The 13,651-nt window shown below is 48.0% G+C and overlaps 3 protein-coding genes across 3 annotated transcripts; 2 read left to right on the forward strand and 1 right to left on the reverse strand.

Moving 5' to 3' along the window:
- Positions 1–672: 672 nt before the first annotated feature.
- Positions 673–1,442, forward strand: LOC117150365 (WASH complex subunit 3). The gene is made up of 3 exons (XM_033317225.1): positions 673–763; positions 820–1,265; positions 1,323–1,442. Exons 1-3 carry the CDS (start codon positions 719–721, stop codon positions 1,360–1,362), a joined length of 531 nt encoding a protein of 176 aa, XP_033173116.1. The 5' UTR covers positions 673–718; the 3' UTR covers positions 1,363–1,442.
- Positions 1,440–2,473, reverse strand: LOC117137081 (60S ribosomal protein L44; the record flags this gene model as incomplete). The annotated part of the gene is made up of 3 exons (XM_033298314.1): positions 1,440–1,686; positions 2,001–2,174; positions 2,384–2,473. Coding segments are annotated over 3 exons (402 nt in total), but the record flags the coding sequence as incomplete, so codon positions are not given.
- A 534-nt stretch (positions 2,474–3,007) lies between these two features.
- On the forward strand, positions 3,008–13,191 carry LOC117140419 (multiple epidermal growth factor-like domains protein 8). The gene is made up of 6 exons (XM_033303350.1): positions 3,008–3,633; positions 3,909–4,325; positions 4,398–6,320; positions 6,388–8,781; positions 8,838–11,256; positions 11,394–13,191. The coding sequence occupies exons 1-6, from the start codon at positions 3,268–3,270 to the stop codon at positions 12,560–12,562; spliced, it is 8,688 nt and encodes a 2,895-aa protein (XP_033159241.1). The 5' UTR covers positions 3,008–3,267; the 3' UTR covers positions 12,563–13,191.
- Positions 13,192–13,651: the final 460 nt, after the last annotated feature.

Consider the following 13,651-nt stretch of genomic DNA (forward strand, 5'->3'; position numbering starts at 1 on the left):
ACGCATGCGTTTTGTTTCAACAAAGACCGAAAATTCGGGGATCCACAATGAAATTCCCATAAAATATGCTAACAAAAAGTAATGTAATACAAATATAAAAAATAAAACGAGGATCCGATTTGGCATTCAAACTAATACTTAAGCCGCAGAAAGCGACGCCGAGATGGGCACGATAAGCATTATTTAACTAAGTCAAAATAAAAGTTCATTGTAGATTTGAGCATAGTGGAAAGGTCCCAGGTCCTAATGGAACACCCAGCACATAAGTTTATACATACATATATGAATAAAGTCAAAGGAAATGCATATTAACTGAACGATACTTTTATAATAAATTGACGAAGAAGTGCATAATACTCGGAGAAATTTCATTCACACATTTCATGTTAAGATACAATAAAGTGAATAAATAAAATATTTAAAACAAAATGCTGGGTTTGTTGTTGAATGGGTTTCTATAACTATGTATGTATGTAATTTTTATATACTTTTTTTCCGATTTGAAAATACTACCTAATTTATGTTGGAAAATTAAATTTCAAAACATTAAGAAACTTTAGTACTTTATCCTTTTCAAATTACGCGCCAAGTTAACAGTGTTAAGTTATGTGCGAAATACCGAATTTTTAGTTCAGCGAACAATATTTTAGTATCGTCAGTAGCCTGGCAACCCATAAAAGTACTAAAATAAAAGACGGCTGGTAAAAACAACAAAATAATGGATGCAACTGCAGCAATCACCAGCAATGTGGACAAGACCCAGGTATGGGAGTTATACCCAAGGGTTAACTGCACCGCCAGCTAAATCTGTTCCTCCAGATACCGCCGCTCAACCAGAAACGCATCCTGGCCTTTGTCAACCATTTCCTGGTCAGCACCTGCACCTTTCTAAATGAATTTGCCCTGGGCTGCGAGACGAAGTTCGTGGAGATGGAGCGGCAGCTGCAGAAGACGGAGGCCTCCCTCATCATCCTGGAAGCCAAGCTGGCGTCCATACCCACCGAGCACCATGTAGCGGCGGGGGCCTCCGAAGCGCCAGCGTTATCAAATCAGCAACCCAACGAAGAAGCATCCATGCTGGACACAACGGTACCACCGCCCACCGAGAGTCCAGCGGAGCCGGAATTCCCGCCCGAACCACTTGGTGTGCGCGCTTGTGAAGATCTGCGGTACAGAAAGTTCTTCAAAATGGTGCAAGTGGGTGTGCCCGCACCGGCGGTCAAGCAGAAAATGCAATCTGAAGGTCTGGAGCCGCGAATTTTAGAGTAAGTTCCATGGAGAGGCTAAGTCAAATTGAAAGCTCATTAGGATTTCCATTGCAGCACACCCGATCTGATCCTGGCGGATGGCCAGCGAGTGTGAGCTGCCTGGCGCAGAGCGTGACCATCTTGTGATATAGCACATGTTGCTACATTTTGCAATTAAACATTTTTTAAAGCTTACGTCTACAAGTTTATTTTGTTTTATTTGCCGCCGTGCAGCGGCGCGAAAACAACATAAAACCACTTCGTTAGCGAAAAAAGGATTATGATGGTGTAAAGAAGGTGCCTAGAACTGGATCATCTGTCCCTTGCGCTTCTTGTCACCTCCCAGCTCGAAGTGCTTGCAACGCTTCAGGGGAGTCTGCTTGCGGTATTTGCACTCGGTGCACTCCATACGCAGCACAATCTTCTTGGTGGTCTTGGCCTAAAACGGAATAAGAGAACTCCAGTTAGCAAGCGGCACACCAATGAGGGTCATGAATTCATTGGATTGTCTGAAGTTGCCGGTGGGGCGTTGTGGGCGTGGATGCCACACAACGCTGCCTGCACGGCCGCACCAGTGCAACAACAGTTTTGATCTGGCACAGTTTTTTCCCACCAAAAAGCATAATGCTCAACGAGCGCAGCGATTTAGTTCTACGAAGCGCCATTCCAGGGATTCCAATCTTGCCGCCATAATTGTCGACGGCAATCCGGCGGCAAGGGATCCCGGTAGCAGTGGACGGATGAGGGACTTACCTTCTTCCTGAAGATGGGCTTGGTCTGACCTCCGAAACCCTGCTGTTTCCTGTCGTAACGACGCCTGCCCTGAGCTCCCTTGCGCTCCTTGGACTTCTTGTACTGCGTCACCTTGTGCAGCTTGTGGACCTTGCACTTCTTGCAGAAGGTGCGGCGTTGTTTCGGTACGTTCACCTGGAAAACACACAAATCTCATTAGTACAAAATTCCTTGGGCAGCGACACCGAATTTTTAAGGCGAACAGCAACGCACTTGTTGGCCGTCGCGATCCGCGATACACCGCTCCTTAAGTCAGTCATTTCGGTATTCCCGCTCTGGTGGCGGAATCACTTAATTTCGGGCATAACAAATTCGGATGTTCTACGATTTTGGGAAACGCTTACCATCTTGATTTCGTGAAGGCGAAAAAAGAAGGAAATCACATAGCGATGGCAGCGTGCTGTCAAGCCATGAGCTATCGATAGGTTATCGTTTCACTGTTGTGACTAGATATGCATATCGATGTTTGGATTGTTCTTAAGCACTGTTTAAACGGTTTTTTACCTTTTGAAGTAAATTCAACAGTTTTTACATTTGTTTTGAATGTGCATATATTAAAACTTTTCACAGAAGAATACTATTATTATTAGTTAGTAAAGTTTGTAAACGCCTTATCAACTAGTTATATTATGTTTGTTTGTTTTATGAATTGTTAGTATCACGAAAACCTTATCTGCGAACCTACGTAAAATATGAAAGAATACATTTTCGCCCCACATTAATTTTTGTCAAGTAATTTTTAATGTTCAAGGAATCTTGGTTGCTTACTCGATCTCCAGAATAATATGCTAATTAAATCACAGAAAATAATATATTTCATATATAATATTTCGATATCCCAATGGTAACTTGATGCAGAGCGCTGCCAGATCAGATTTAAAGAAAATACCAAAAAGTGAAAGTGGCATTGCCAGCGAAGACGAAACATATGTTTTGTTTTGCTCGCGACTTGCAGCGATAGGCGGCGACAAACAACGTCGTTATCGAAGACCGATAGGGCCCGATACAAAAAAAATAAATCGAAATATTTTCAACAATTTTCCGTGGAAAATAATTGGAAATATAGCGAATATCCAGCAGACCAAACCGGATGCGCTGGTGGCCCGGGCCCAGCGGCAAGTCGTGAGCAATGGCAGCAGCCAGCGGGCGCTGGCTAGAGCAAATCTAAACGGTCAAAACGGCAACCAGTGAGAAAGCCAAAAATTTGCATAAAAAGTGAGCGATTAAAATGCAGAAAATGTACGCGTTGCTGGCAACCTTGACATTCTGGACGCTGGTGCTGCAAACAGAGCAGGCCCACCCGTCCACATCGCCGTCGGCGCCGTGCGATCGCAGCCGGAAGGTGTTCACGGAGCCCTACGGCGAAATCTCCGATGGACCCTCCGGCTTTAACTACACGCAGGACTCGCATTGCGAGTGGCTTATCAAGGCGCGCAATGATAGCCAGTACATCACGCTAACCTTCCACAGCATGGGCACCGAGTGCTCCTACGACTACATCTACGTCTACGATGGCGACTCCTTTAACTCGACCCTCCTGGGGAGCTTCAGTGGACGCACCCAGCCCCAGCGACTGGTGGCACGCAGCGGGAGTGTAAGTTGTGTTCTGCCTGTTAGCTATTTGTGGAATAAAGTTATTCAAAAACTTGCACAATTAGAAACCCGGAATATGTGCACCATACATGACCTTCAATTAGACAAGCTCCAAAATAATCTGTTGAATATTATCTTTACGCATTAGGGTCAAGCTTACATCAGCTAAGCTTGATCTTGTTCTAATATATTTATAATATGGTGGCAGTCATTAAGGGACACTGTTCACCATTCATAGACTGTATGCCCTTCTCATAGCTTATCTTCTCTCTGCAGATGCTCATCCTGATGTACAGCGACACGAATTACGTGCTGGACGGCTTTCGCGCCTCCTACTACATATCAAACTGTCTAAACAACTGCCATAATCATGGGAAGTGCGTGGGCCATCAGTGCGTTTGTCACGGAGAGTGGGTGGGCCCCGACTGCGAGGATGAGGCCTGTCCCCAGCGATGTGGTGAGAGCCAGGGACGAGGTCGTTGCCAGAAAAGCATATGCCATTGCTCGCGCGGTTTCAGCGGCCGGCTCTGTGATCTGAGTGATCATCCAGCGGGCAGCAGCTGGCGCTGGCTGGCCACCGACGCCGAGGGCATGACGGCCCGTGCCGCCCACAGCGCTGTCTACATGGAGGACGAGGACGCACTTTACGTCTTCGGCGGATACGATCTGAATAACGTGATAAGCACGCTTCAGGTAAGTCTTATACACTATTCTATTGTATTCACGATAAAAGAGAACGTACTAATTTGGTTGGTTTTCTTTCAGATTTATCGCTTCAGCACCAGCCAGTGGGAGGATGAGTGGGGAATTGCGCTCCAGAGTCGCCGTCACTTCTACCATCCTCAAAAAATCGACCATACTTTGCTCAAGGCCGTTCTCCAGCACAAAAACGAGGACGAAGCCAAGCTATGGGGTCTGAATAGCGACGTAAGCTTCTTCCGCAACATTCTGTACACCTTGGCGGAATCCAATCTGCACCAGCGCCGCACGCGCTCCTCCCTGCCTCTTACGATTGTGAATGCAAATTCGACGGATGAAGAGTTGAACGAGTATCTGGAAGATATATTGGAGGAGGTTACAGATCACAAGCCGCACGGACGATATGGCCATGCGGCGGATCGAGTGCCCGGCGGCTTTGTCATATATGGCGGGAAGCATGCCAATGGTAGTTTCTACAGTGATCTCTGGCAGTACAATAACACGGAAAGTGGTGGCAAATGGAAGCAAATGGCAATCAGGTCCGCAGTCAAGCCGCCTGCTTTGGCCAGGCATACGCTTAACGCCGCTGGATCTTATCTCTATATATTCGGTGGTAGTCTGGAGACGGGTGAGTTCTCATCCAGCGTATATCGTATCCCACTTCCCCTCTCTGAGGACTCGCAATGGGAGCTGGTGCAACCGAGAGGCGGCAAGACCTTGGACGTTCGCCTGGCAGCGCATTCGACGGTCTATTACAAAGCCACCAATTCGTTAATTGTGTTTGGTGGAATCATGACGAGCTTGGCCCGCTTCTCTAAGCTCTCGGATCGCATTTACGCTTTTCAACTGGATCAAATGCACTGGACGGAGATTTTATACCCCCGAACGGCGCTCAGGGACACCAATATACCCAGGGAGCGAGCATTCCACACGGCCACCATTTCGGGCAACTACATGGTTGTCTTCGGTGGTTATACTCACCGGCACAACAAAGATGAGATTTGCTACGACAACCAAATGTACTGGTACCATCTTAGCTGTCACATTTGGATTAATCAAGTGGTCTCCGCTGATGATAGTCTTTACCCCAAGCCGCAGGGTGTATTTGCACATGCGGCTGCTCTGCGCCGGAATCACACACTCCTGATTGTGGGCGGTTACCATGGAAATGTGAATGCGGATCTCTTTGCCTACGAACTTCCCCAGGTGCTGAGGGTGGAGAATACATTGTACAATCCGGAGATCTCCTGCAGATTGCATTCCTCGCACACCGCCTGCCTTTCGAATCCGGAGTGTGGCTGGTGCTCGGCAGATAGCAGCTGCTACGGTCGCACCATCGGTGCCAACTGCACAACTAATCTGCAAACCACCAGATGCCCAGGGATATGCCCCTCACTCGGCGATTGTCACTCGTGTTTGGTACATGGTTCGCAATGGGGAAAGTCATCCGGAAATAAGGCAGCATTCTCAGTGGCCAGCAAACTGGGATTAAACGAGTGCACATGGTGTGTCCAGAATGCAAAATGCCATCATCGCGATGACAACTACGGAATATGTGGAGATAGTTCAGGCTGGTGGGGTGACAAGGGCACAGAGATTCGTCGACCATCGTTGTGCACCAGTACTGATCGCCGCCCGGGACTTACATACATCAAGTACCACTTTCCAATCAACTACACCATGCCGGATTACGTGGGTATTGTGAATGCTACTATGGTGGATTTTGCCTCGCCGCCGTTTACCACATATTTCGAGCACAAACTCGAGGGAGAAATGCTTGCCCGTTTGGTGGGATTCGTGCGTCCGCAACATCAATGGAACAACTCAGCCATCCAGGTGTGCACCAGTTACTCCTCGGCTGTGTTGCGCGCTGGCCTGGGCCTTAATCTCGATGAGCTCGTCAACGTCACTACGCAGAGCTCAAATCAGAGCTACTGCAGCAATGTCCAGTTGCCCACCACGGAGCAGCCTTTCACCATTGATTTTCAGGTGAGTGCTTCACAGAATTTTCTCTACTTCTAATTCAAAAATATTAAACTTTTCACATTTACTACAGACTCGACGAAGAATTGGAGGAAACGGTATTTACAACGCCTATCAAAAGACCAAGATGGAACTGCAGCACCTGCATAACGGCCAGCTAAACGCCTTTACATTCGAGTATTTGGAACCATACTACTCTGGCAAGTGTACCCAGTACTCCAACTGCCTGCACTGCCTCACTGACGCCTCCTGTGCCTGGTGTCCTCTCACCAACATCTGCCATTTGCGATCCGTCAACGAGACTGAAGTGTGCAAGATGGAGACTCTGGATACCTTTCACTGGTCCTACCTGATCAGCCAGCCCAGTCAGTGTTCGAACTGCACAAACTACGTTAGCTGCGAGGCCTGCGCCCGGAGTGGTGAGTGCGAGTGGTGGACCGAGGACGCCCGTTGCGGTAGGATCGGCAAGACCAATAGCAGTGTGCGTGCGGTTGAGCAATGCCCACGATCCTGCAGAGAACGGCAAGGCTGTCAGGAATGCCTCGGCGAGCGTGGACGATGCGTTTGGTGTGAGGCCAGCGCACAGTGCTTCAGTTTTTCCGTTTACACAAGCGAATATCAGTTTGGAATGTGCCGAGAATGGGTGGATCAGGTAGTCAGTCGTCAGACGCAAGAAATTGCCGATCACAAACCCCAGCAGACACCGCATTTTTTGCAGCAGCAGTGCAAATCCTGCGAACAGCATCGAAACTGTTCATCCTGTCTGCGAACACTGAGCTGTGGCTGGTGCTTTGATCGCGACAATCCCATCGAGGGCATCTGCATGCAGGGTGATTTCAGCTACAGTGCTGGAAATTGTTCTTTGGCTTTAAATAGTTCCTCGCATCACGATGCGGAGTGGGCGTATGCCCAGTGTCCAGATGTTGACGAGTGTGGACTGGGTCTGCACGATTGCCATAAGGAGGCGAAGTGTACCAATACCCAGGGCAGCTACAATTGCCATTGCCGAAGAGGTTACATAGGCGATGGCAAGTTCAGTTGTGTGAGGACCTGCTATGAGTTATGCCAAAACGGAAATTGCTCAGGACCGCCGGATTACACCTGCCGCTGTGCTTTGGGTTGGACTGGAGCGGATTGTGGACTAAGTTGTGGCTGCAATAATCACTCGACTTGCAATGAACGATTGGGGAAATGTGATCAGTGTCAGGATTGGTCGGAAGGTGAAAAGTGCGAGCGATGTCGACAGGGGAGCTATGGAAACGCTACCGCTCCACATGGATGTCTTCCCTGCGAGTGCAATGGTCATGGGAACCAAGATCTGGGTGTCTGTAATGTCAGCAACGGTGAGTGCTATTGCAAGGACAATACCCAGGGACTCAATTGTGAACTGTGTGCTCCCGGCTACTACGGAGATCCTCGAGGCGGCGGTAAATGCTATTACCAATGTGAATCCCGCGGAATACTAACTAATATTGGCAAGAGTGCTATTGGCTCATACCAATCTTATCGGTCACCATGGGGTGCCAGCCTGGAGGTAAAAGAGTGCTTGTGGATATTACAACCAAAGACACTGCACGCAGAGAAATCGCTTCTTCAGCTGGAGTTCCAGTGGCAGAGTCTGGCCATGGATTGTGATGAGAATGCTGTGTACATATATGACAGTCTGCCGGACCTGACAGGTGCCACTCAGCAGAACCAACTCCTAGCCGTGGTCTGTGCTCCCTACAGCTCGGCAAGGATTATCGAGGCACGTTCCAGTCATGTCACGGTCCACTATAAGCAGGGAAGTGAGAGACGACACTTTGGATTTAATGCATTGTACTCCGTAATGAATTGCGTGGCCGGAAGTTGTATTTCTCCGCACATCTGCGATGCCCAACAACGTTGTGTTTGTCCGGCCGGATATGTGGGTGCCAGCTGTGAGATTGAAATTTGTCCAAGCAACTGCAACGCCAAGAGGATGCAGGGGTTCTGCGATACAGAGTACGGCAGGTGCATCTGCAGTAATGCCAATTATGCAGGTGCTGATTGCGGTACCCTAGTTCAGCGGAACCACCTGGTAATGACGGAGCTCTTTAATACACAACTGCTAAGTGAAAGTCTGGAGCACCTGAGGAAGACGATTCCGCGATTCGGACACTCGGTGAATGCAGATCGTAGGGGATCCCTTTGGATGTTCGGTGGATACTCACCAAATCATGGACCTCTCAACGATTTCCGGCAATTCGACACAAAGAATAGCACGTGGCTACAGGTCACAGTGGAATCGTCCACTCCAGAGGATCGAATGCCTCTCGGTCGCTATTTCCATGCGTCCGAAATTTACGTTAAAAAACAGATTATCTACATTTACGGAGGGATTGGTGCTAACTCGCAGCTTCTAAATGATTTTTGGATGTTCTCGATACAGAATCAAAGATGGAGTCAGATAAAAGTGGAGGTAGAACCAACTGAAGCTGATTACCAGGTGAGTGCATTGAAAAAAGACTAGAAAAGGTAATGAATAATGTAAATTTTTTATAGATCGATGTACCGCCACCTCTAGCCGGTCATACGCTTACCCATCTACGCTATCAAGAGCACGAGTCGTTGATTCTACTGGGCGGACTGTCTCTAAACAAATCCCGACCACTCGAGTTGTGGGAGTTTAACCTGGACACCGGGCGATGGCAACAGCTCGCGGCTGTGGGTGCTAGAATGCCTGTTCTTTATGGCCACACTTCCGTGTACCACCCGGAAACAAACAGTGTTTACTTGTTTGGAGGATATTCCACGGAGCCACAGAGCAATCTATATGCGTTGGACTTGCAGAAACTGAGCTGGACGGAACTTCCCAGTTTCAGGGAACTGAATTCACCTGCCTCGCTGCTTCCAAGAGCTCGCTATTTCCACTCGGCCGTCACCACCGAACACTACATGATACTTTATGGTGGACGGACGCTGCCCTTCAATGGAACAGATGTTCTCATTGCCTATGTTTACGCATGCAATCAATGGGTGCGACTGACAGAGGATGTAGAGCTCATAGGTCGTGTGCCAGCCTCGAGTTATGCTGAGGACATGGCAATTGATCCGGATACGGGTGCGATTTATGTCATCGGTGGATGGGATGGCAGCTCCACGCACAGTCACGTCACCAAGATAACCTTGCCCGATGATATTTGCCAGCTGTGGAGCAACGGAAAATACCAATGCCGGCACTACATGGGCTGCAGCTACTGTACTATTCAGAACACTTATAGCTACAGTAGCCATTGCTTTAGTCATGGACGAACACCGTGTGCCAATCACAATGGCACCCTGGTGGTTAACAATGGAGCTGCATGCGATGATGACTGGATGGCGAGCAGGAACTGCTCTAGCTTTGCAACTTGTGGAGCCTGTTTGGCGGCCTGGCCAACACATCAAGAAGTGGCTCCTGTATGCCACTGGTGTGACGACTGTGGCATTCGAGGCAGATGCGTGCCAGCTGGAGTTGATTGCGGAAGGAGGAGTGCCTGGTGCAACAAGGAACTGAGTGTTGGAGTTTTGGGTCTGTGTCCCCTGCCGCAATGTTATCAATTGAGCTGTGAGAGCTGTATGCTCCAGCCACAATGCAACTGGGCCAGGAACGAACTGGGCACTGTTGAATGCATAGCCAAGGAATTGGTGGAAAAGAATCAATACAGGGTGGTCGAAAGTTGCCCGCCGCCATGCCACACCTACGAGAACTGCAGCTTGTGTTTGAGTCAAACGCCAACTCAAGATCACCAGGAGTGCAAATGGTCCACTATGCTGAACTTGTGCTTGACGCCCAGTTCGCAGCCACTACTTTGTGCTGGTGGCGTTTGTGGATTGGTATTGGAAGCTAGCGAGCTGCAACGCTGTCCGGAACCATGTCATGTATACACACAGTGCTCCAGCTGTCTGGAGCACGCCCATTGTGGTTGGTGCGCCCGTGATGGATTTAATGGCGATGGCATTTGCACGGAGGGAGCATTGGAGCACAAGCAAGAACATCCATCGGGATCCACTTGCGATCTTATATATGCCAGCTGGCGAAACGATTCACAGCTAACCCATGCTGACGTTGTGTCCTGGCACTATGTGCAGTGTCCGGCGGAGAATGAGTGCATCAATGGCCATCACAACTGTGACATTGTGTCGGAACAGTGCATCGACCTGGACACAGCAGTGGGATACAAGTGCGTCTGTGCCCAGGGATACCGCGAGGAGCAGGGTGCCTGCTTGCCGGTGTGCAGCCAAGGATGTGTTCGTGGAAATTGCGTGAGTCCGGATCAATGCCAGTGCGACTTTGGCTACGTGGGCGCCAATTGTAGCATTCAGTGTTTGTGCAATGGCCATTCCAACTGCGAGTCCAGCAGTCGGCTGGATATTTGCCTCAAGTGCCACAACAACACGATGGGAGAGCAGTGCGAGAAGTGTCAGCCGCTTTTTGTGGGCAATCCTCGCGAAGGTCATGCCTGCCAACCTTGCTTGGATTATTGCCACGGCCATAGTGATGTGTGTGTTGCCTACGATGCGGATCCGGCAGTGTTTAATATGACACGCTCCGAGCTGGAAAGGATATTACAAGAGGGTCCAGCCTACAATGCCACCTGCCTGAGGTGTGGCAATCATACCGCTGGTGATCGTTGCGATAGCTGTTTAACTGGATACTTCCGTGGCAGTGAGGATTTGCACAAGGAGTGCCGGCCCTGCCAATGTCATGGACATGGAAACATATGCGATCCCGTCACCGGGGAGAAGTGCAACTGCGCGAACAACACGGAAAGCGATGCTACCTGCACTGCGGGTGGGGGCAAGAATTCGGCGCAGCTCTGCTGGATGGTTCAGTGCTCCAAGTGTAGAGATTCCTACGCTGGCAATCCCACAGATGGCCATCAGTGCTACAAGCAGATAACTGTTGAGTCGCGAATGTGCTTCGACGCCAAGCCAATTGGTAAGTGACTTCTGTGTTTTATATAACTATACCCGTTACTCTAATCTTGATCACACCGATATTATTTTTTTATAATTTTATTGGTCTTGTAAATTTCATAGCATTCTCTCTTATTTTCTATTTACATTCTACCACAGAGGAATGCAAATCGAAGCCAGCTGCCCTAAAGCCCGGCCAAACCGTGTTCTTCGTGATCCAGCCTCGTTTTATGAACGTGGATATACGCATCATTATCGATGTGACCCAAGGCGAGTTGGATGTTTTTATGTCACCACAGGACGACTCATTTATAGTTGAGACGAATGAGACAACCGGCTACCACGAGATATTCCTCGACAACCGATACAACTGGGGACCGAAGATAAAACGGGAGCATCCATTGAATGTGGCTTTGCCGAGGCACGATAATGTAACTATACAGAAATTGTTTTCACCCGAGCGTCGCATTGGTGGCGGGGGCCTAGGAGGAGGCGGAGGAGAGAGGATCGGAGCCAATACCTATTACGTGCCCCAGTTGCAGGACTGCAAGAGCCATGGTGGTCACAACTTTATAGTGAAAGATCAGCACGCCAAGGATTTGAGTACACATGTAACGCTTAATCATTGCAACACATTGTTGCGCCTCTTTGGGCTGAAGAATCGCTTGGTGCTGACCCTGCCCCAGCACGCCCACAATCTGAGTGCAACACGCTTTTTTATTGCTCTACGAGCGAGCTCTGGACCAGAACCCAGTTACGGCTCCGTCGTCTTCCGCCAGGATCAGCTGCACATTGATCTGTTTGTGTTCTTCTCAGTGTTCTTCTCCTGCTTTTTCCTCTTCCTCGCCGTCTGCGTGATCGTGTGGAAGGTGAAGCAGGCAGCGGATCTGAGACGAGCCAGAAGACAGCATGTGGTCGAGATGTTGCACCTGGCCAAGCGTCCATTCGCCCAGATCTTCTTGGCCTCGAGCGGCCTTGATATGGACAGTCCGCAGCCGACCTCCTCCTCCTCCTCGGCCCGTGCCATGCGACAGCGCGCCCGCCAGGCGCTTCTTCTCCAGGAGCAATCTGCTGGTGACTCGCAATCGGTGATGCACCACTCCACACGCCGCCAAAGCTCGCGCATTATGATGGTAGCCATAGAGCCCACATTTGACAATTTGGCGGCTGTGGGCACGGTGTTCATTAGCCTGCCAGGCCGATCGCGAGCTCCATTGAGCATTGCTTTGGGGTCCACTCTCATTTCCTATTCGCGGCAATATCCCCTGAATACCCGACACTTTATGCGCGCCCAAAGGGGCCAGAATGTGGCGAATCACCCGGCCTAAACTGGAATCTCCATCAGCACGAACAAACTATATGTTAGTCAATGTCTAAGAGCCGAACCGAGTTCAATATCTATGCAAGAACGTATTTAAGAAGAGCATAAAGACATACGTTTAGATATCGGTGTATATGAATAGTGTAGGTAATTTTTGTACATAATGTTTAGATAACGCAAATAACTAAAATACTATGTGTACATAATATGCAACAAAGGTGTGTTATAAACGGCAGCTTGTGCACGCACAAATCGTTTATACTTATCAAGAAGATTAACATACAGGAAATGGATAAAATATTAGATTATAAGCATAATATAATGGAATTGGGTCTCGAATCTGCAAGAGGATACAGCAATGCATTCACGTAGTTTAAAAACAACAAATTTTCGGACTGATTTATATGAATTTTGATTTGGCTAAATATGTAAACGAAAAGATAATTTAACATAACTCAAATCATAACCATCAGAGCAATGACCTAGTGAAATGTGAAGAAGCAGCTGATTGAATTTGATACAGTAAAAAAGTACTTATTAGGAATGTCAATTTTATTGCGCAACCGAATGTCGTACAATAACATTTAGAAGCCATATGAAGAACAAAGAAATCAAGATATACGTATTAATATAGTATACTGAAAGTGTCATAGCAATTAGACGTTGGTGATTCCAAACACATATAAGTGCATGTCTGTCGCTCAAATAGGTTTCTTTTTAGATATGTACGATATTATTTGCATCATCGCGTACCTAGTTTATATTTGTATTGTATAAAGTATTAATTATGATATTCCTTCCCAGTTGTGGTGGCTAGCATTTGCTCAATTAGTTCTTTAGCTCTCTACTGCGCACTCTTACGCACCGGTGTACCTACTATTTTAAGAACGAGAAACTATTTTTATGATCACTCCAGTTTTTTACACACTTGTTATGTTTACACAAAAGCTCACTGACACAAAAATGGCTGGATAAATTGGTATGATATCCAATTTTGAAATATTTCAAATATTTCCCAGCTGAACATCACAAACGAACAAAATCCTACAGAATCTTTCCTAATCTCTGTAACCAAATGGTTGTAAGAAATTCTCAC

The sequence above is a fragment of the Drosophila mauritiana genome, chromosome 2L (assembly GCF_004382145.1).
Source record: "Drosophila mauritiana strain mau12 chromosome 2L, ASM438214v1, whole genome shotgun sequence".
Lineage (NCBI taxonomy): Eukaryota > Metazoa > Arthropoda > Insecta > Diptera > Drosophilidae > Drosophila > Drosophila mauritiana.

Bases quoted from the DNA above. Each gene is read 5' to 3' on its own strand.
- LOC117150365 (XM_033317225.1), top strand. From the start codon at position 719: ATGGATGCAACTGCAGCAATCACCAGCAATGTGGACAAGACCCAG. The intron at 764-819 runs GTATGGGAGTTA...CTGTTCCTCCAG, and splicing joins GCAATGTGGACAAGACCCAG to ATACCGCCGCTCAACCAGAA. The intron at 1,266-1,322 runs GTAAGTTCCATG...TTTCCATTGCAG, and splicing joins CTGGAGCCGCGAATTTTAGA to CACACCCGATCTGATCCTGG.
- LOC117140419 (XM_033303350.1), top strand. From the start codon at position 3,268: ATGCAGAAAATGTACGCGTTGCTGGCAACCTTGACATTCTGGACGCTG. The intron at 6,321-6,387 runs GTGAGTGCTTCA...CATTTACTACAG, and splicing joins CTTTCACCATTGATTTTCAG to ACTCGACGAAGAATTGGAGG. The intron at 8,782-8,837 runs GTGAGTGCATTG...AATTTTTTATAG, and splicing joins CAACTGAAGCTGATTACCAG to ATCGATGTACCGCCACCTCT.